The sequence below is a fragment of the Lycorma delicatula genome, chromosome 12 (assembly GCF_047948215.1).
Source record: "Lycorma delicatula isolate Av1 chromosome 12, ASM4794821v1, whole genome shotgun sequence".
Taxonomy (NCBI): Eukaryota; Metazoa; Arthropoda; class Insecta; order Hemiptera; family Fulgoridae; genus Lycorma; species Lycorma delicatula.
Genome location: NC_134466.1, coordinates 56,202,650 through 56,225,983, shown reverse-complemented (window position 1 = coordinate 56,225,983; position 23,334 = coordinate 56,202,650). Strand labels below are relative to the sequence as shown.

The following is a 23,334-nucleotide window of genomic DNA, read 5'->3' as shown; positions in this document are numbered from 1 at the left end:
TAAAAAATCTTGTTCATTAAAGTACATAGTAGTACTTAGAAATAGTAAACAGCAATTTAATTTCTAAATAATATTAAGATTAAGATTCTAAACAAGATGATTAAAATTATAGAAAATGTTAATGAAAATAATTCTTAAATTTATTATTTCTCATATTAAATAAGGCAGCACCGAATACAAGTGTTTTTAATTTTAAGAAATGTTACTTTAAACCTCACTGACAGAGTAATTTAAGAGTTAATTTAAAACCATTAGAACGGTTTTATCTGTTATGTGTATTGTGAAATATTAGTTTATGATAACTATGGCTTGGAGTTAACTGTTATAAAAGGAATGGTCTCCAAAGCTCCAATGCATATTTTCCATTGTTTAAGTAATTTACCTTCATTTAAAATTTATTTACAATGCAGTTGATTTCATTATAGTATATCTGAGGATGAGGATTAATACCATTTCATAATTCATGGGAAATAATGGGGGCAAAATTTTCTAGTTGGTGTAGACAAAAATAATGTGGCTCCACTAATTCTATTCCATTTATTTATCAATCATTTTCAAATCTAAAAATAATTTACAGCATTTTATTGATTGTTATTATCAATGTTTTATTTTTTATGTTATTAAACTAATAAATTAGAATTATATAAATATTTGTTTTTGTTAGTTTCTCAATATTTTTTTGAATTTCAGTACATTATATTGATCTGTGTCTTTTTTCTCTTTGTGTGGGATAAATTAATTGTAAAATTTTTTTTAAAGATATTTGTAAATTGGACTTATTTTTAACCACACACAACAATTCATACAATTTAGTTTTTCATAGCTTGTTACTTACAACTTCAGTCAAAATATGTAGAAAACTGCCTTCTATTCATAAATATATAGATTTTAACACCCACTCGCTCATGATGCACTAAAAATAAAGAGAGATTAAGAGTAAAAATTCAATCCACTCCCTTTTAGTAAAAATTGTTTATTTAGCAACTGCAGATTAACCTTAAGGTAAAAGTTTGAAATAAAATTTCTTGCAATTTTTGTTTTTTGTTTTTATTTATTGTTTTTTTTTTTTTGTTTTTTTTTTAAGTGGATACAGAGCTGTCCTCTTTTTGACTAAACAGTTTTATAACATAGGACTTAGTTGAAGTTGTTTTTAAGCTGCATGGTTGATGTAATGAAAATTAAGTAATTACAGAATTCTAAACTATGTTAATAAAATCAATTTTTTTTAGAATTTTAGTACAGGCTTTTTCCTTAATCATCTAGCTTAAGCAGTTTTTTTTTAATTAATTTATTTACTAATGGGTCATTTAATATAAAAGATTTTATTGAAACAAAAATTAAAGTAGACAAAATATGAAACAGGTTTTGTGTAAGAAACTTTAAAGATTTTAAAGGGTGTTTTTTTAAAAATTTAAAAAGGTAATAGATTAAAACTGACAGAATTATTTATGATATAATAAATAACTTATCATTTACTTATTTATTTTAACTATTGCAGATTGATATTCAATAGTTATTAAATTCAATTTCTAACAGAATATGTTTTTTTTCCTAGAATAATAGTGTCTATATCACAAAAGGTAACTAGAATTTAGTTTATTAGCAATGATTTGAATAATTCCTCTATTTTATCACTGCATATATTTTTTTATTACGGTCACAAACAAGTGACTGGTTTGTTCACTATTCATATGTTTCTTTTACAACTAAATTTTGCTTCATACTCTCTAACTTCATCTTCCAATATAGTTATAAATTAATTTTGTCAATAAAAAAGAAAATAAATTGTTACATTTTATTTATTATGTTTCATTTTAATATTTTTTCATGTATTTTTTTCAGAAATATTCCCCTTTCATCAAAAATAGCATGTAATTCGAGGTATGTAGCTATAATACAGCCTTAATAATCTATTTTAAGTAATGTTTTATTTCCAATCTCTATGGTGTTAATTTTTATACATTAATTTTACTTTCTCTGTAAAACTACTTGGCCTAACGTATTCTATTTTTCTTCATGCAAGTTTTGTATGAATGTCTGAGCATTTGCCTGATTTGCGTACTTATACTTATTGAAACTGAGCCTGAATACATCTTTGCAATCTATGTTGTTTATATCTCTAAAGCTTAAGTCAGATCACCTAATTAAATTATATAACAAAGTATAGAAGATTTCCTTTTGTTGTTTGACTTCTAATATCTTATTCAATGGTCAATTGAAGTACTAATAATTCAATTTATAAGACTATCTTCTGAATGTTTTTGTAAATGATGAAAAATAAAGTAGTAATAATGTATCAAAGGCTGATTTGTAGACTGTTATTATTTAAAGTGTATTCTACTTCAGAAAGAATTAAAAAAACATGATGGTGATCAAAAGTTATAGTTTTCCTTGATCCCTAAAAGGCCTCTTTTTTTGGTCCATAAATGACTTAAAAAAGAAATATTGATATTTGAATCGATCTTTTTCAAATTACAATCTACCATAAAAGAAATAAAAAAGAAAAGCTATCTGGGAGTTACAACTAACTCTCTTGCTAGCTCCCAAGCCTTCTCAATCAAATTAGAAAATAATTTTTTTTTCAATATAGCGCTTCAGTTATAATGAATTTTATGATAAGCATAAGAATAATTCTTAAGAAAATTGTCATTATAATTCTAAGTTTGTGACTAATTTTGTGTACATATTTATATTGATAGCAAGTATTGATATACTGTAAATATAACTAAAATTATGACTAAAGCCACTAGTATTACGCATTTTTTATTATCGTTTGGTGAAAAAAAATTCCACTTCCTCTCTTCTGAACCATTTCATTGCACCCTATCTTAGAAAAAAAGCAGATACCATTTTGAAATGGAAAATTTCATGAAGAATCATGAGGTACATTTTTCAACTACAAAGGTCATTACTGAAAAATGTTATTAAAACTGTGAAATCCATTTGGCTGTAGCTTCATCATGGACACAAAAAGTAAAACGTCAAAAGGTCATTTGGGAACAGGATCTTTCTTCATAACAGGATCATTGTTTTAATCAAGACAATAATTCTTAGTTAATTTTAATCTTTTGCAAATGCTGCGTATTTTTAATATTACTATCAGCCATTAATTCTGTATATTTAACACCACTTCCTAATTCGTGATCTTTGTTATATTAGGTTAGCTGGAGTTATAGTTTACAAAAATACTTCTAATTAAATTTTTTTAATGTGACTTCACTATTTACATTTAAAATTTGTTTTTTAATGTTAATTTAAGTTTGAATGTGGTTTTTTAAACCTGCTTCAGTGTTCAGATTTTGATATTTCTATGTTTATGGTGAATAATTTTCCCAAAACAATATGTGCATCAATATTTTTCGTACTTACCCGATTATAGCGGTATATACTGCTGTAACAACTTTTGCTGTAATGGGAAATTATATAGATCAGTCAAAAAAAATATTTTTAAATTTATCTTCTTGTGCCTTAAGAGACACCATCTTACATAAAAAAGATTTTACAAAAAAAAAAATATAGATTCAAATAAATTGTAAATAATTTCCAAAAAATATCTTTATTCTAATGCTTTCAAGTCCAAAACATTTTTTTTTGTCGGACCGACACTTTGTGCATATTTACAAATATAAGTTTGTAATTATGTATACCAGCCTGAATTTGGTCTTTTGACCCTAATGACAGATTTTCTTCAAACTTAAACAACTACAACCTTCAGGAAGGGGAAATAATTATTAATTTTTTTCTAATTGAAAAAAGAGTTTGGGGTTGTTTTGGCTGAAAAAAATTTTCTTACAAAAGTTCAGTTTTTTTTTTTTTTTTATCAACATCACAAATAATAAAAACAAGTTTATTTAATATTCACACCCAAAAGATGACTTCATTTTCCTTCATTAGCTATATTTGCTTAGAAATGAAAACAATCTTTATTGGATAAAGATTTACTACATCAATAGGTCCTCAAACTATTATAATAGATTTTTCCCATCCCGTTCTATTGGTCTGTGATAACAAAAAAATATTTTGTTTAATTAAAAAAAATTAGTTTAAAATTTATTTTTAATTAAAATCCATCTTTAAAGTTACCAATTACAATCAAAATGTAAAAATCTTGATTTTTTGATAACCCTTACTCTTCACATTTTCTTAAAAAAAAAAATTAGTTAAAAATTTTAACCACATTTTTTTAGAAAATTACAGCTGTTTATTTAGAATTATGGTTGTATCTTTGTACTTTTTAAACAATTTTAAAGTTTTTAACATTTTTATCGCCACTTAGAGATTTATTTTCTTAAAAATTAATTTTACTCAAATGTTTCCCCTTGAGTATAGGAGCCTTCAAAATGAAAAAAAAAAATCTTTGTAATTTATTTTGTCAAATAATAGTCATTAAAATAACTTAATAGCCCCCTCCCCTGATGGGGAACAACCACATTTTTAATAACTTATATTTTAGGGAGTATTTAAATCATTAATAAAAACCCTCTGATCCATGACCCCTCAAATTTCAAAAGGTCAAAAATATTTTTTTCCAAATTGTGATGCTAATATACTAATATTAAAAATTTTGGTCATTGTTTTACAAATGCTATAATTCAAAAATGAATTACATAACTTGACTGGCATAGCCTGGAAATTCATTGCAGGTTTTTTAAACAGTAGACAGATCAAATGTGTAAGTTAATTAATTATTCATGTTGGATATTATATAATGTTAATAGATTTCTTTATTTCACACCCTTCAATTTCAAAGATTTTATTCCAGAAGATGTTACAGATGCTGTGGAACCATCAGGAAGTAAAGAGATATAAACAAATATTATTATAATTTTTATTTTGGAATATTTCTGTTTTAGGTTACTGTTCCCATATTATAGTGATGTTAAATATGTGATGTAAGTATTTATTTATATGCTATAACCATGTCGTCATTTCTTATGTAACCTAATTGTAATCATTTTTCTTTAACACCACATTTCAAAAATTTCTACTATTGTTTTAATTTTTACTTATCATCTGTGTTTCACTACACACTGCAAATTATTTTTTTATTTGTATTGCTTTATTTACAATCAGTTTCCTGAACAATTAAACTGTAAGTTAATTATAATGTAATAATGACATGAAAGGGAGGCATCCAGTGATACCTTTCAAAATAATATAAAAGGTTTAAGAACAGTATAATACAAAAAAATTATAACGAATAAAAATATAACTAAATCAAACAAAGAACTAACTATTTTACAATTAACTGTTAAGAACAAAAAAATGTTAAATTGTAACATAACTTAACATAGGTACTGAAAAAAGTAAAATTAAATGGTTAAAACATGAGAACAAGCAATTGAGTATAAAAAAAGATTGTCACAAGTCAATCAACGAGAAAAAAAGAAGACATATAACAAATTAACACTTCTCACATATAAGAAACAAAGTTAAAAACCACGATACTTAAACTGTTCATAAACATCAAACCAAAAGAATTCATATTACTAAATTCAAATAATTCATAAATAGTACCAGAAAAATTTCAGAAACAAAATGATGATATTCAACACACTACAGCCTCTAGATCCAGTACATGCAGTTTCTTTAGTCATATTACATATTCACTATCATCCAAATGGTTAACTGCCAATTAGTTTCATGCATATTAAGCTTAAGTACATACTTTGAACTTAGCCAGTAGATTCCTTCATGAATAGAGTTAATCGTGGATCTCCTTGTTCTTCATAAATCATGGCGCCTCTGAAATGTCCCTCAGCATTTTGTTCTGGAACCTTTGGTGATGTGGTGTTCCCTAATGTTTTATCATAGGCCTATATTGGCTTTAAAAACAACTTGCACAACAACAGTTTGATATTTAACGATAGCATGGAACTTCTTCCTTATAAGCAGTTCAACCGTATAATCTTGATATTTTATTGTTTCCTCTTTTCCCTCATATGATTTTTCCATCTTCGGTGGTGGTCTAAATGAAGTCCTAGGTATCGTAATGAAGTTACTGTTTCATAATAAAATTATAATGGTATCAAAATGAAGACACCTTATGAAGGTATCTTTGCTCTAATGAAGGATGTGATCACCATCTAGGCTGACTTGTAGACAAATTCCCCTGCTCATCACAAATATATGACTCAACTTTGCAGTATTTATCAACTTTGCAGTATATATCTTCCATTTGACTAGCCATTCATTGAGAAAGTCTAACTCCAATCACAGTTTCTTCGACACTAATGTTGGGTTAACTTCAACTGCCATAATCGCCATTTCATCGGAAAAGAACGCAAGTGATATTTTCCGTGGTAGAAGGATAAGCATAGTAGATTCAATACAAAACTGGGTCTATGACTAAGCCTTGCGAAACCCGCAATTTCATATAAAAAAAGCAAGATAACTCTTGGCCATATTTGACCTGTGAGAACCGTCCATAAATGTAATTGAGTAATATCAAATAATATGGTTGTTGCTGGCTCATTTTAAGATTTTAAAGCAGACCAGGCAACCATATCTTATCTAAAGCCTGTTGGATATTCAAAAATATCGCCAAGTAGTATTCCTTACTTTGCAAACAACTGGTGATGACATCAACAATTCTATCAATTTGTTCATTGCTAGAGTGCTTACTCCAGAAACCAATTGGTGGTCGGGAATAACAACTCCTTTTACTAAAGTAAGTCTAATCCATCTGAGGAACAGCATATCAAAGATCTTAGAGAGATTAGGTAAAAGGCTGATTAGATCTATAAGAAGATAAATCTTGTACAGGTTTGGCCGGTTTTGGGACCATCATTGTTTGTGACAACTTCCAGTTTGATTGGAAATGTGTCAAATGAAGGATTCTATTGAAGAGGGGTGATATGTATTAAATAGCCCGAAATTGTAACATAAACAGGATCCTATGAATTGTCAAACCCAGGAGCCTTGTTTAAGCCGCCTACTTTCCCGTTAGATTGTGACACTTCTCCAAATGTGAATGGCCGTGTATGTAGACATAGAGGAATCAAGCTAAAGTATTCATAAATCTCTTCATCATCTGTTCGCTTCATCTCATTTGGCTGAAAAGATCTTAGTTAGGTCTTCAGCAAACAGTTTAGCCTTCTGATCATCACTACTAGCACATCCACAGTCTGTGTCCTTAAAGGTGGAAATGAGAGCAGAAGTTGAAGAAGTTTCCTCGTAACCTTCCACAACAGTCATCCCTATTCAAAGGGGAAAACTTTCCATGTAGTATATGAAGGTCTTGCTCTTGATAGTCTTTAACAGCTTTTTTATCTTACGAGCATACTTATTCATTATTCACAGCTGTTCTGTTCTCAGGCTGACTGTATAATTACCACCTTCTCTGAAATCTTCTTTTAGAGGCAGTAAAATTCATTACCTACCTTGGACACTAGTCTGTGCCTTCCCAACCCTCATGCTCCCTCTCGGGATTCGAACACCAAGCTGGTTCATGCATAATCAAGGTCAGTCTCTGGGTTGCACCATTGATATCATTTGGACATTTCAAAATAACTGCTGCAAGCAGCCTGTCCTCCACCCAGTTTCGATACGATTCCCTATCAGTGTCATTATTATGCAGTAATGGGCGTTCCTTCTTCTTTATAACCATCATGCTAACGATCAGCAAAACTGGTGAATGATCGGATGAGCAATCATAATTATTCTCAACATTGGTGTAAAAGAGAGAAACTCCCAAGATGACATCAAAAACATTAATAAGTCTGGTACCTTCATTACATCTGTAGGACGTAGTATAGTACGTAGGTTGTAGTCCAAAAACTACATTCATCTGCAGGTTGTCAATAGTATCCTTCAAGGTCCTCCCTCGAGTCGTTATGAGCCGAGATCCCATGAGTACATGCTTTACATTCCCTGAGTACATTTAAAATCTTTCTCCTAGCAGTGAATATGTACTGTTCGTTATTTCCTTTAACCAATGGTTTTGGGTTCTGTTTAAAGAATAAAGTCGTTAGCGAATCTCAACAAATTTAGCTTTTCTCCTAAACAGTTACTTCGTTATCACATTTTTCCTTCAATTCCTGTATTCTTTTTTCTATGTACAAGTTGAAAAGCAACAGAATAAATACCTATTGTACCTATTTCTAATGGAGCTGTTCTTCATCTACTCTTTATCGCTGGTGTTCAATTCTTTATTAAGTGAATTCACCAATTTTCAATATGTTATTCAATAACAGTTTTTTTCATTCTTTTTTTTTAATAAATGAATCAGTTTGACAAATGGAAATATAATACCAACTTAGGCAAAACTTCTTTTAATAGTTACTACTTTCTGTTAACTTTGATCACTCTGTCCCGAATTTTACTTTTATTTATGGAGAAAATATCAGTTATTTATTTCTGAAATATTTTGTGGTAAACCAAGAAATAAAATACTCGTAAATGCTGCAGAACATGTATGTCATTTTGTTGGTAAGTTCATTTCACTTATTAGTTCAGTAACTGATATAACTTGGGTAAAACATATGTTTCTTAAAAACGCACAGCAAATCATTTCTTTTACCCAAAATGTAGTAAGATTTTTTTATTAAAATTTTGTCAAATTATTTACTCTCAATACATTACTTTATGATAGACATCATTTTTAAAGTTTATTAAAATTTTTATTTGAAAACATAATTTCACCCCTGCAATGGATCAACAATTAAGCATGGCTCAATACAGGGGAGTGTCATTTGAACTCAAACGACCCTTGGTCCGGCCACCGGTTGGATCTTTTTGTTTTAATGCCAACTCAAAGAGGAGATGTCATTACTGGCCTCCCCGGCTGATTTGGGTCTTTTCTTTGCGCTACAGCGTTTACTATTTCTGGCCCCCTGCCGGTACGGGTCTTTTCAGTTTTACCCCAGTCTTTTTAATTTTACAATAATCTTTGGCGGATGAGAGGATCCAGAGTCCCCCCCCCCCCACTTCCTCATCGACTTCAATTCAAGCAAGCCCAGACAGAGGGCGACTCCATGAGGGGTTGTCCCTCACCTCCTCGCAACCTTCTCCTTTCTCCGTAGCACAGCTGAGATGTAATTAGGTATTTCCCGATATTCCTTCTCGCCGGACAACACTCTGTCCACAACACTGTTCGCGTCAATTGGGCCCACTTTGCCTTCTATGTCTCGTCTTTGTATCCCCCCTCTGTAGCACTGAAAAACTACATGATCATGAGTGTCGATCTCCCCGTAGTAAGGGCAGTCTTCGTTTTCAGCTCTTCGCCTCGCGTACAGGTAAGCTCTGAATCCCCCGTGGCCGGTTAGGAACTGGGTAAGCCAGTAATTAATTTTTCCAAATTCCCTCCCGGACCTGGGTCACCAGACGGTACGTCCATCGTCCTTTGGTTGTGGCATCCCACCTTGTTTGCCACTCCCCGAACATGTCATTCCAAGCCGTACTCCTTCGTTCTCCCTCCGCCACCCTTTTCGCATCCTGGCTAACTGCTGCAGCGGGGGAATTCCTGCTATCACCATCGAAGCTTCTGTTGATACTGAAGTATATGCGGACGCCAGCCGAAGGGCCACCCGCCTTTGGACTCCTTCCGTGCTTCGCCTGTACCGGTCAACATCTAACGCCTTGGGCAACACTGATTCACCATAGAGAAGCTCCGAGTTGATCTCATGTGCGAACAGTTTTCATCTTGATGAGCGCGGTCCAGCCACATTCGCTAATACCGCACTCAGGCTCTTAACCATCCTGCCCGCTTTGATGCACGTTTCTTGAACGTGTGAAGAGAAAGTCCTACGCCTGTTTATCCATATTCCTAGATATTTAACTTCTGCAACTTGTTGTATCTGGTTACCTCCTACACTGACCAAAACTGGTCCTATCAGGCTTTTTTATTTAAATACATTTTAAAGTAATATTTACAGTGTAACAGGATCACGATTAGTATAATTTTGAATAAATTACTCAAAAGAAATTTAGAACGTATTGGTAATTTTCTGTTAAATAAGACTGGAAATACAATCCTCTTGTTTGCAGGATGATATTATGTTGTTATACGTGAAGTTTTGTTACTAGTTCTGAAAGAAGCTGTGTTTTTCTTTCTCAAATAGTAATTTTTTCTGTAATTCATCAACAAGATAGTTTTCTTTGAAATAAAACAGTATTTAATTTTTCTTTGTTCCAGAATGAAAGGCAATCTTCTTGAAGCTTATTATAAATGGTAAGATGATAAATAAGTTTATTTATCGTTTTCAAACACAAGAAAATTTCTGAAAAAAGATATTTTATAACACCATTGTTATTCATTTTTCTTTCTTAAAGAATTAGGAAAATCTTATTAGTAAAATTTAAACTTGTACCATTCATATCCATACTTTAACGTCAGATTTAAAAAAAAAATTAATAATGTAAAAAATGATTTTGCACTTTTTATGGTTGTAATATCTAGTTATTCATGAACAGACCAAATTGAAACAAAATAGTGCTTATAAAAATGAAAGTACGTATTATGTAAAATTAATAGTCGTTGGAAATATTCTTTCCCCATTACTGTGCAATTATTGGTGTGTGAACCGACATTACTTCTCTGCTGTAAGAACTAAAAATTGAAAAACTGTAACATATTATCTAAACTTTATCTTCAGAATAACTTGTCAACTTCGAGTTCGGTGTAGTGAGCGCTAAAAGTAATCACAGTAAATGTCTGGCAAAAAACTAGTAAAGATTGCGTCATGAGAGATCCATTCTGAACAGTGGTTTAAAACAAGAAGCTGTTCGGTGAATCTTGGATAAGTCATCAAACCAGTCAAATGACAGAAGACAAAAAAAGTGAATAAGTACTATTTCCGTAAAACGAATAGTATTAATTGTACATTTTTATATTGATATTATTTGTTAACTCAGTTTAGTTTATATTAGTTAATAAAATGAGGCACGGGGACTCTCTCGTCCTCTTATAGAACAGTCCCGGCGAGAATGCTCCTTTGGGTGTTCTCGTTTGAAGCAAACAGGACATAAAGACCAGATTCTAGCTCCTAGGGTGGGGGAACAGGAACGACATAGTTGGGCCTTGTAACCCTATTCTGAGAGTTAGAGGCAGGCATTAATAGTTATAAAAGGACACTCCCCCGAATTATGTTATGCCTCACTCCGGAACCGGATTCGCGGAGAGAGGAAAAAATGTTTTTTTAGAAATCGGAAGTGTATTTCGGTACTTAATATTTATAAAATTAATTTTGATTTTATTTGAATTATAATTTTGTATATCATAATTTTTTTAATACTAATAAGTTGTATTTACAAGAAACCTTTACGTGTGCTATCTCAATATCATTATCGATCCCTGAACATGCGAAAGTTTTTTTACAGATTTTTTTCATTTATAAAATATAAAACTATATTTCGAAATTATATGGGGGCCCTTAAAATTTAGGATCTTCTTTGACTTATGGTGACCTATGCGTGTTCACTGCCGGTTAATCTACGATACTATTTGATTTACGTATGTTTTTAATGCAAAAGTTTTAATGATTATGCAACACGAATCGGACTGAAGTAGATTCGATATTAATATGTAATTTATTTTTAAGACATTCATCAATTATCAGCTTAATAATATAATTAATTAAAAATTTTAACAAGAAAATCGTATGTAATAATATATATTTGCTAACACTATCTAGTCAAACCATTTTTTATTCCAATGTAAACCTGCAATTAGTAATATGTTTATAAATATTACATATGTTTTCCACCCCTAGCAGTATATTTCTATAGATAAAAAAAGCAATTGATTTTTATTTTGAAATGTGAAACACTTTCTATTTTTTAGAGTAACGTAAAAAGAATATTATTTTTAATAATTAAATAAATCATATGTTATTGATGAAATAAGTATTTCACCTTCATAATCTGTTATCATTTAATAATTTTTCAGTGATGGTTGGACACACGTAATGAATTTTTCCCTAAGGTGAGTATTATATTAACAAAATTATAAGTAGGTATTTATACTATTACTTTTGTACTTTATAAAAAATGTTTATCAGGAGTCCGCTGAAAACAAATTAACTTCATAAGTATTCTTAAACGATGTTCATTATACAAATCAAAGTAAAACATACATTATATATAAACTTGTGTCTACATGGATTCTGTTTTTTAGTTATTACGAAAATATTTTGGCTGAATTTATGCTTCAAGTATACGGTGAGGCAACGGTCTATTTCTGGGAACATTATGCATTTGTCGAAGTATAACATTTTAAAATCTAATTTGATTGAACAGATTTAAACAGTTTTTTTTTTTTTTTGCTTTGATTTATAGTCGCATCAACAATTATAGTAACTAGCGACTACGGTAACACTATCATGCAGAATTATACAAAACAATAAATAACAAACATAGACAAGTGACAACAATAAATACAAAATAAAATACATAAATCAGACAAAATTCACTAAATCGTATTCTTCATTCCACTGTAAGAGAGGAACCGCAGCAGACGTGTTATTCCTTCGTTCTGGATTAATAAAAATTTCATATCCGAGCCCAGGTCTAAATTTTGTTGTCGGATGGTTCCAAAGATTGGGCAATCAACGAGCAGGTGGTACACGGACCATTTGACCTTGCAAGGCTCACAGATCTTCTGAGGAGAGCCAAGTAGGTGACCGTGGGTAAGCCTGGTGTGTCCAATCCTTAGCCGAGTTAAGATGACTTGGTCTCTTCTGTGGCTCGGGGAAAGAAGTTTCTCGAGCACATTCTACCGGATGTTGTGTAATGCCGTAGGAGGCCCAACAGCTAGAATCTATTCCACTGAGCTCGCAATTTTACACGGACTGATCTCATGAAGTCTCTCTCACATATCGATTGTACTCGGATGCCATTTATTGCAGCTCTCTTGGCAGCCTCATCGGCCCGTTCGTTCCCGAGGGTGCCAGAATGGCCAGGGACCCGTACCAGTATCACAGTCTTATTTATCCTTGAAAGAATATCATAAATAATCTTGAATTCAGAACGTTTGTAGCCCAAGCTGTCAAGAACAATTCTAGAGTCTGTAATACTAGGAAGCTATCATCGCTATTGGTTTCGATAACTTTCAAGGCGGTGTAAATAGTAAAGGCCTCGCAAAAGAACACAGAAGAATAGGCATTAATTTTATATAATATCTCGATGTCAGGAAGAACAACAGAACAGCCACATCCATCGGTCAAGACAGACCCGTCTGTGTAGATCAGAGTGTACCCATTGTACGTCTTGGCCATGATCCCAGTTTTACTGCTATTAATATTGAACAATTTCTTTTTTTTATGGAACTCAATAAATGATAATAAAAACACATTTGTGATTTGTCGAAAACAAACATTGTTAAAAACAGCAAAAAAAAAACCGATTAAAAAATTACATGTTAATAAGTATGGTTGATTTTTTATTTATTTATTTATATCGATGACAATAAGAAATAAATATAATAAATAATTATAAAAGCAAACAAATATTTCTAACAATCATCTGTTAACTAATCAATCTTCGATTAGTCTTGTAGCTGATTAAAAAAAGTCTGATAAATAATAATTGAGAAACGACTACTGCGGAACCCTTCTTTTTAAATACTTAAGTCAAATTTAACGTAAATTTCTAAAGTTTTATTCAATTCGTAACGACTACAGAAGTAAATTATTTTGGAACGTCTATTATCCATAAAGATTAAGTACTCTACTGCGACGGATAACATAACTTAAATTTTAATGATATTTTAATAAAGTAAAACTTTTTTATTTATTGAAAAACACCACTACGTTTGTTGAACGCATTAACAGTGATAGCATAATAGTAATACCAAAATAAAGAGTTAATAGACCTTGTTTTAAAAATTGTTTCAGCACATTTAACACCAATGTAGAGTTCATTTAAGATTGTTTTAAGTCACATCAAGTTGTTGAAAATTCACTTCATATAAATTTAATTGTTGTTCTAAGGTAGTTTTTATGTAGACTGATGATTTTATAGAATAAAAAACAACATTCTTTGATCAGAACGGTTCATTAATTTAAATAAAAATAAACATAAAATATATTTTAATATCACAATGTTTTTTTTATTCCCTTATGTAAACAGGTATCCTAGAAAATATTTTATTTAAAATTCCAAGTACATCAAATTCATATAGTTTTAAGAATTTTCACGTCGTTAAAGGGAGTCTAAGTAATAAAAACAAGTACTTTTAGAACTTCACGGTTGAAGGATTTTTGAGATTCTCCTTGTTGTTGGAAACTTTCGATCTAATTTGTTTCCTCTCTTCTGGGAATTTGTGTTTATTGTTGAAAATAAACAAGGATACGAATTTTCCATTAAGAATTACGTGTATAATAATCATTTACAGCAAGTTAAAGGAATGATATATATATTTATATTTTGTGGCAACACCTCGTCAAATTGAATTAGAAAAGAATTACTTTTTCTTCTGTCAAAGATAAGGCTACATTTTTTTTTATAGTCGCATCAACAATTATAGTCATTAGCGACTTAAATGTAACTACATGATCGTAAATAATAAACACCAAAAACAATGAACACAAGCAAAACCGTTAAATTACTTTCTTCATCCCACTATCAGAGAGAAATCGCAACAGTGTTTTAATGCATTCCTTCCGGTTTTATTAAACACTTCACATCTGAATCTAGATTAATTTTTGCCGAAAGATCCGAAGATTGGGCAATCTATGAGCAAGTGGTGTACGGACCGCTTTACATTGCACGCTTCACAGTTCTGCTGAAGAAAGCAAAATAAAAGTGAGTAGCCGGACTCCACGGCGCGATTGGTAGCGTTTCGTTTTTTCATCCGGAGGTCCCGGGTTCGAATCCCGGTCAGGCATGGCATTTTCACACACGCTTCAAATCATTCATCTCAACCTAAAAAGCAATATCTAACGGTGATGTCTCAGGTTAAACAAAAAACAAATAAATAAATGGGCATGGGTAAGCTTAGCGTGTCCAATTCTCAGCCGAGTTAGGATGACTTGGTCTTTTCAGTTGCTTAGGATAAAAGGTTTCTCGACCACGTTCTCCGGGATGCTATTCTCCCGTGGGATAACCTATCAGCCAGAACGTATTCCACTGAGAACGTAGTTTAGCATGGACTATTTTTATGAAGTCGCTCTCATATGTCAGTTCTACTTAAAGACCATTCATTGTCGCTCTCTTGATAATTTTGGTTTTATCGATATTCCTGTTCTTACAACCATCATAAATTTAGTCTACCTGTATATCTCCTTCCAACAGGATGATGTTAAAAACCACCAGTTCAAGCCTTTCCTATGACATTTTTATAAATATTTTATTAGCTTAAATTGTTACTTCTAAAACTAAACAAAAACCTTAAGTAACACTTATAAATTAAAAGCAAACAGACTTTAGTAATGTAAAATGGAGTGGTAAAGATAATCTTAATAAAAAACGAGTGGAGTGGGATCGGGTGAAAAAATGTAAAAGGAATAATATATTAATTGCGTAATTTCTATGATAAATGGTATTCAAAATTACAGTAAAGAATAATAAGCAAGTACTAAATACCGCATTCATTATAAACGTGATTGGAGATCAGTTCATCATCTTTATAACTCGAATATTAACGAATTTTTCTAGACTATTATGCTATTTCCCCATCTCGCAACTTTACTGAACCGATTTCGCGCAAGATATTATAATATTAAAGCTTTTTTTTGTTAGTAAATAAAATATCGTAAGAAACTATGAATAAATAAAAATTATTTGTAATTTTTAATTTTTATATATGGTCCACCAGGTTGGTCCAGTGGTGGTCGCAAGATCAGTAGTTTAACAGCTGATTTTCAAAATCGAAGGTTGTTTTGTGGATCAATTCCTAGTAAAATTTAGTTGCTTGTATACGGATTTGAATACTAGACAGTAGATACAGATGTACTTTGGTAGTTGGGGTACAGTTAACCATACGTCTTATGAACGATCGGCCTGAATCTGTACAAGACTGCACCTAATTTACACCTCATACATATCATTCTTCTCTCAGTGGGGCATGGGGTGGTTACTTATTGTTCACTAGTAGACCAGATTACAACGAACATATTAGGAATATCATAAATAAAAATCTTTAATGTACGTATGAAGCCAGTTATTAAGCTTCAAACTCATCAGCAAAGATATAATGCGACTAGAGCACAGATAAAATTTCAATGTATTGTTTAGAATTCTAACTCTTTAATTTGTGTTTGTGTTTCAGACCTGAAGAAACAGAAGCAAAAATAATTAAGAAACTTTCAATCCCGTAAGTGATAATTTTTTTTAATGAATGTATTATATAGTACATAAATAGAAAAGATTTCCTTATACTGTCACACATCACTTCCTTACTGAATTTCATTAAGGAATAGGGTTTATTTCTAATTCGATTAAAGAACTAGGTGACAACATTTTTTCTGTTGTTTCTCAAGGAGTAGCTACATTCTTGAGACGATGAGAGAGTGATCTGATGTTTATAACAGGGGAATCTGTAACAGAGGTATCCCTTCTTCATAGCTGGCGCGACAGATGGGATTAGTCAAAGAAGGTAGATGGATCTACAGACTGACCCCTAGATCTCCAGAGATGATTGCATCGCAAGCATGGAGAACTGAGGTACGAGTTGACTAAGTTCCTAACTGGTGACGTTTGCTTCAAACCGTACCTGGGCGGGTATAGACATCCTCATCTGAATGCGATTTTTGGGGAAGGGAGGACACCAAAGAACATACAGCGTTTTAGTTCTATAAGTTCTTGCAGCATACAAAAGAAAGTCCCTTGATAACATCACGAGGTCTGCTCTAATATAAACAGGTGTGGCATGCAGTACCGAAAATTTGGTATCAATTAGCAGAACAAATATGAAAAGGTTGTGAAGGAATGAATGTCCCCTGATTTTCCTTTGGGGATGTGTTCGTAATTATAGCAGGTCCGGTCACAAAAAGAAGTAACGCATAAGAAAAACCAAAAAACTTCTCCGTGAGAAGTTAAAAAACCATATTTTTGTTAGAGTTCAATTTATTGAATGTTATTGATTATTATTAATTGTATTAATTATATTCAATGTACCTGCTCTTTGAACAAACATACGCTGAATTTAGTCAGTTTTATTTGTAGTTCGATCAGAGTAAAAAGTTTATGATAGCATAAATCTTTTTTACAATTTTGTCCTGAACATGTTGTTTGTTTTAATGCCAGCTTTTCTGTAAATAAAAAATTTCAAATGAAACCACAATTTCTTGTGTCATTCTTTTGACTATTGTATAAAGGTAAAACTTTAAATAAATCTTCATAGTTAGTATATATGTTGATTCCTAAAATTCTTTCAAACACTTGGAAAACATCCAAGGTAATTAAGAACATAATCTTGTAATTATTCACTCGTATTTCAGATTGCAATCCTAATAATCACCCGCTTTTGCAACTGCTTCATCAGTTCATCCCATATCAACCCATTTTTGACGTGATCTATATAATACATTATGAGTATTTTGTAGCAATGAAATATTTAGTTTCTCTCCTTTTTTATTTCACAGTTTCCTTCTGTTGCGCATCTTTTCATTTTGGCTGTTTATTTCAGGAAGTAGCAAATGTAATGTAACAGGTCAATTTACCTGTCTTATTTTGTCATTGTTCAACCTCATTCATTATTGCTATATTCCTTACACGAATCACTTTTTTTTTATTGTTTGTGGTTTTTTCCTTGTTACTATCAAAAATGTATTATTTTCATGTTTCAGTCGCTTAATAAATTAAAAGATCCTTTGAGGATGAAATTAAAGAAATTACTTTTCTATATGGTTAAAAAACTACCTTTTAGATATGAATTATCCTTTTATTACCGTTAGATTCCACAGTATACGGAGGCTATGTCATCTACCTAAGTCCAGCTTTATCTTTGTAGGAATAATTTTTAAATGGTGGTCGTAGAATTTTGGTGTTATCATGTACAGAATTCCAATATTCCATGATTCAATATATCCCATCGATCAGTACCTATTTCTTTTAGTGTAAGCAAGAAACATCTCTTAACAGTAGCTTATTATCTAATAGAATTATCCCATTAGTTTCAAGTTTTTAGTTGTTTTGTACTTAGCACCCTTTTCTAGTTTAACTCCCAAATGGAAGTAGCAATCACTTACGTTTAATGAACATTCTTTTAATTTTATTTTTATTTTTTAGTCTTTTAGTTTAATTTATTTTTATTATTTTCAGTTGGGTATTTGATTTCCTTCTTCTTTTTTTAAATTATTTTATTTATTTCTAGAATAAACATGATAACCATCAACTTCGTGGGGAAAAAATTAATATTATGTTTAGTAATGACTTCAAATTCTACACATACATCAGTATCTACATGCTGATTCAGAATCTACACATTTCTTCAATGTTATTTCTTCAGAATCTACACATAGATTCTCATCTTTTCTCAAATTTTTACCCCTTATTTTATTTCACTTTTGAAAAATTTTGATGAAAAAATGATTTTGATTTTTTTGGAAATAATAAATCTAAATTTAATTCATCCACGAAATAGCGGAGTTAGATATAAAGTAATAATGGGTTTCATTTATACAGAGCGTTTCATAATGTTCTACGGAGTTTTGAAATTCACAAAAACTCATAAGAATAAAACAAGTACTGTACGAAAGAGTAATTCAAAAAGTTTTTTCCACATATACTAGGCCATTTGCTCGCTAGGCGTCGACAGTAGAGAATATGGCTGCCATGGGAAGCGAGAAGTCGTTTTGTGTGTTAGAATTACACTGGTCAAAGTCAGTAATTTCTGTGCAACGTGCGTTTCGGTTGAAATTTCATAAAGAGCCAACAAGTGACAATTCCATTCGTTCACGGTATAAACAATTCAGTGAAACCGGTTGCTTGGCAAACGAAAACCAACCGGTCGTCCATCAACCTCAGAAGTCAATGTCGAAGGTGTGCGTGCAAGTTTCATTCGCGGCCCGTCAAAATCGACTGCGGCTGCAGGTAGAGAATTAGATATTCCGAAAACAACAGTGTGGAGAGTCCTTCGTAAACGTTTATTATGCAAACCGTTCCATCTTCAATTAATCCAGCGTCTTGCTGATGGAGATAAAACACGTAAGCCCGATTTTTGTTTACAGTTACAGGAAAAGATGTTGTTAGATGAAGGTTTTCTAATCAAGATAATTTTCAGCGATGAAGCTATTTTCCATATTAGCGGCAAAGTAAACCGTTATAACGTGCGAGTTTGGGGAACTGAAAACCCACTCGCTTATGTGGAACACATTCGGGATTCTCCGAAAATAAACGTTTTTTGTGCGATCTCTCGTGAGGCAGTGTATGGGCCATTATTTTTTATTTAAACGATAGTAACCGTCATGATATACCTGGATATGTTACAATTGTGGCTTACGCCTCAGCTACTCAACGACTTCAATTTCCAGCAAGATGGTTGTCCTGCCCGTTTTCATAACGAGGTTCGACAGTACCTTAACACAACATTCCTTGGCGCTGGGTAGGACGTGCGTCTGAAAAAGACCAACACATTATTCTGTGGCCACCAAGATCAACAGACCTCACGCCATGCGATTTCTTTCTCTGGAGTTACGTGAAAGATAACGTGTTTATCCCACCGATGCCGCACGACATCGCTGAGCTAAAGGATCGCATAATCAATGCGATAAACTCTATCGAAAATGACATGTTAGAACGAGTTTGGCAAGAGCTACTAGACTTTCGTGTTGATGCGTTCCGTGTCACCAGAGGAGCACATATTGAACATTTACAGATTTTAACGAAAACTGTTTGAGTCCCTCCATCACCACGTACAACTTTTATTTAGGTAAGTGAATTACTTTTTTTGCAATGAATTTTTGTAACTTCTAAGAACATTATGAAACGTCCTGTATACATATAAATTACTGATTATACTAAGTTTATAGTTACTTATGGGCAATTACAATTTTACATTAATCAGTTTTGATTGTACATGTTAGTTACATATTTACTTCAATTTTTGAGGACTTAAATATTTTAAAGTGTATTAAAAAACAAATTCATACAAAAATATATTAATCATATTTGTGCATGATACATCATAACCTAAACTTGTGTGTTTATAGGTGAATAAAAATGATATTATTTACTAAGTTTTCTTTCATATTATATTTGTTTGCAGATGTATTTTACGTATAAACAGCATACGCTCAATCAATGATAATATAAAATATTTAACTCCAATTTTAGATGACGATTTAGAAGACAAGTTAAATAGATTTCTTAATAAGAATATACAGTTTGAATTAGATTTTTCATACATTTGTAAATTTTATAGCCCTGTAAGTAAAAACTTATTTAAAGCATACATAAGTAGAATTAAAAGAGTAAAAATTATAACTACAAATATTTAGGAAAAGAAAAATTTTAACTACAAAAAATGGTTTATTTGCTTCAATCGCACGTGTGCATACACATACACTCTCACATATATATATATAAGCTGGGATATGTAACTCTCTATTTACCTAGAGCTTGGCCCTCGACAGACTGCTACGTTAAAGGAAATTTAACTAAAACATTAAAGTATCTAAGTATGTGTGTAAAGAATAATATAAAAAAATTATTCTGCTCTTTTAGTAAAATTTTCTGATACAGAACCCAAGGTCGCCATATCTCCCCACATCTTCGACTTACTGTGATCAAAATGAATTGGCATCAGTGGCCCAAACATAAAAATCATTCTTATAAATTTCTCCAAATTGGTTTCTCCAGTGCGTATAACTTTCCAAAAAATTTTAATGCTAAAATTATAGATACTGTTTTGTTTTTGTTTTTGAATTGTCAAAATCTGCCAAAACCCTGAGATGCAAAACTTAACTTGATTATCATACTTTCACTTGTATAGTACAATGTAATACTAAATACCATTACTACTAGTTGTAATATTGTTATGACTCGTACATTGTTATACCTAACAGTACAACTACATATTCAGAAATTAAAAATTATACATTTATTACGCATCAAAGCTATTCTTAATTGGAGAGAGCAGAATATGCCACTATTTTAACAATCACATATGGTAAAAACTTTTCTACAATGAAATTAGTTTATGTAACTTTATACCGTTTTGCTTGTCTTTTAGTGAATCGACGTATCACATGACCATTTGTCCCATTTAAAATCATTGAGATGCCTCTTTACCCCCCTCAACCAACAAGGCCAATTCTCAAAGTTGGGGCTTACTTGGTTAGTATCTCTTATTGTAGAAGATATCTGTATAAAAGATAAAAGATAAAAAGATAAAAAGAGAATCAGGATACCTCAAATAACAAAAAATTTAATTGGGAGCATTCAATTTTAGTTCTATTTATCTAAAACAAACAAGCACTCAATTAGGTTATATCTATCTGAAACAAACACATTGTTCACTTATATTTTGTTTTGAACAGTCAGAATTCAGTTTTAGTTGTATAATTTTTTTGTCCAACCAAGCTCTTTGACCATTGGTTTCATTTGAAAATTTTTAGTTGATTCCATTTCCTGCTGGCCAAAAATAAAAAACAGTGAAATATATGCTCATTAAAGTACATGCTTCATGATTTTTTTTTAAAGTAGAATACATATTAAAGAATAGTAATTCAAATATTACGATTCTTCAATTCAAATATTTCAAGAAACTGGAAAGTGAACTCCTTGTGTTCAATTAAGCACAGACTTCATCATCACCATTATTTTAATCTTTTCTTTATGGTAGAATATAATTTTATAAAGTGTGGTTGTTATAGTTTTTATAATAGTTCAAGATCCATTCATTAATTAATTACATTTTCTGCAAGAGGTTTGGGGGTTAGAGCCAAGTTGGAATAAGAATACTCAATGAACTTAGACATTAATGTTTTTTTTTCAGAAGGTTGAACACATTTTCAAAAATTATGATTCTAATATAGCTATATTCTCATTTTTTTATATTTGTGAAGGCTAGGAAGCAAGAGGTCTTCATAGACAAAGGGTTGGAAACTCTACCACTACTGTTTATTAATTTTTTTCTATATAAAACACACTGAAAAAATAAACGGTTTTGATATTGCAGTGTTTAAATTGTTGCTATTTAAGAAGCAAGTGAGCGCACTGAGCTTCCAGGAGCAAAAGTCTTAAACCTTAATTTAGATGTGTTTCTTAATTTTTCTGGAAGTTGAAATCATTTTTAAAAGAACATTTTTTCTATCATCAATTACAGTTCTTTTAATTTGAGAGGATGAGAGCACATGATCACTCTGAGGAGACTAGAAGACATAATGTTTTTTAGCCTATTTAAAAAAATCGCTTTCAGCACGATGGAAGGAAGAGTTAGATTTCACCGAAGTTAAGTAGGAAATAAAAAAGATTTCCCCCTTAAAGTTAAGAAAAACTTCAAATTTACTCAATACGAAATGGTTGTATGTGAAAAAAGTTTCACATGTTTAGCATACGACAAGCCCCACCATCTTACAATTCTAGCAACATTTTGGACATCCCTTGCTGGTTGATCATATCAAAAATTGTTTCAGATAAAAGTTTTATGTTATGTTTAGAGGTCTAATGACCACTTTAAACCAATTTGATACTGTAAACATTAAGGGAGGTATGATTTTTTTGTCTTCGAAACCCACTTTTTTCCACCCCCTGGGCAATGGTTGGTGATATCAAAACCTTTACTTAGACAATTTTTAGGTCCTTATCCAAAGAATAGTAGGAACTTTAAAGGAATTCAATATTTTACTTAATAAGAAAGTTATAGCAATTTTTTTTTTTTTGAAAAAGGCGCATATTTCCACCCCCATGGTACGATTTTACTCACTTACAAACTCGATCAAGATTTTGGGTCGTTATATTTTATGTATCAATTTGAAAGTGATGGCGCAAAATTATGGTAGTTGTCGTGTCCACAAGAAAGTGAAATATATATGTATATAAACTTTTGAACTGACGGTGGGTTCGGGGTCTGGGGGATGTGAAACGCTAAAATATGTCAAAACTTTCCAGAAGTCGAATCACAGTACCCATTGCAATAGGAAGCTTTCGTATGAAATCTACTTAAAACATACACAATATACTAGAGAGTAATAAGAATTTATATGCTGAAAACAGTAGTAGATGTGCCAACAAAACTTAAAAAGAATTACAACAAACCCATTGGAAAAACTTAACTTATATCATGTAAGACCAGCTAAAAAGCCCAGAAAGTCACGCTTATTATATCACTTTTATGCCAAGTTCCAATTCTTGAAATGGTATATACCGCATTTTTAAGTTCCTTTACCTCTCAGAGCTTAAGAAAACATTTTGTAACTAAAAATCAAAAAGTAATTTATGCAGACACGTAAA

The 23,334-nt window shown here is 31.4% G+C and overlaps 1 protein-coding gene across 7 annotated transcripts in view; it reads left to right on the top strand.

Moving 5' to 3' along the window:
* LOC142332853 (uncharacterized) overlaps positions 1–23,334 on the top strand; it is a 75,738-nt gene that overhangs the window by 43,935 nt on the left and 8,469 nt on the right. For 3 of the 7 annotated variants that reach the window (XM_075379516.1, XM_075379514.1, XM_075379513.1), the window contains 6 exons: positions 1,843–1,881; positions 4,854–4,892; positions 10,136–10,171; positions 11,888–11,923; positions 16,208–16,252; positions 20,147–20,306. In XM_075379516.1, the coding sequence (XP_075235631.1) occupies positions 1,843–1,881; positions 4,854–4,892; positions 10,136–10,171; positions 11,888–11,923; positions 16,208–16,252; positions 20,147–20,306 (355 nt within the window). The remainder of the gene's footprint in view (positions 1–1,842; positions 1,882–4,853; positions 4,893–10,135; positions 10,172–11,887; positions 11,924–16,207; positions 16,253–20,146; positions 20,307–23,334) is intronic. The other 4 variants (XM_075379519.1, XM_075379515.1, XM_075379520.1 and 1 more) reach the window with 3 other exon arrangements.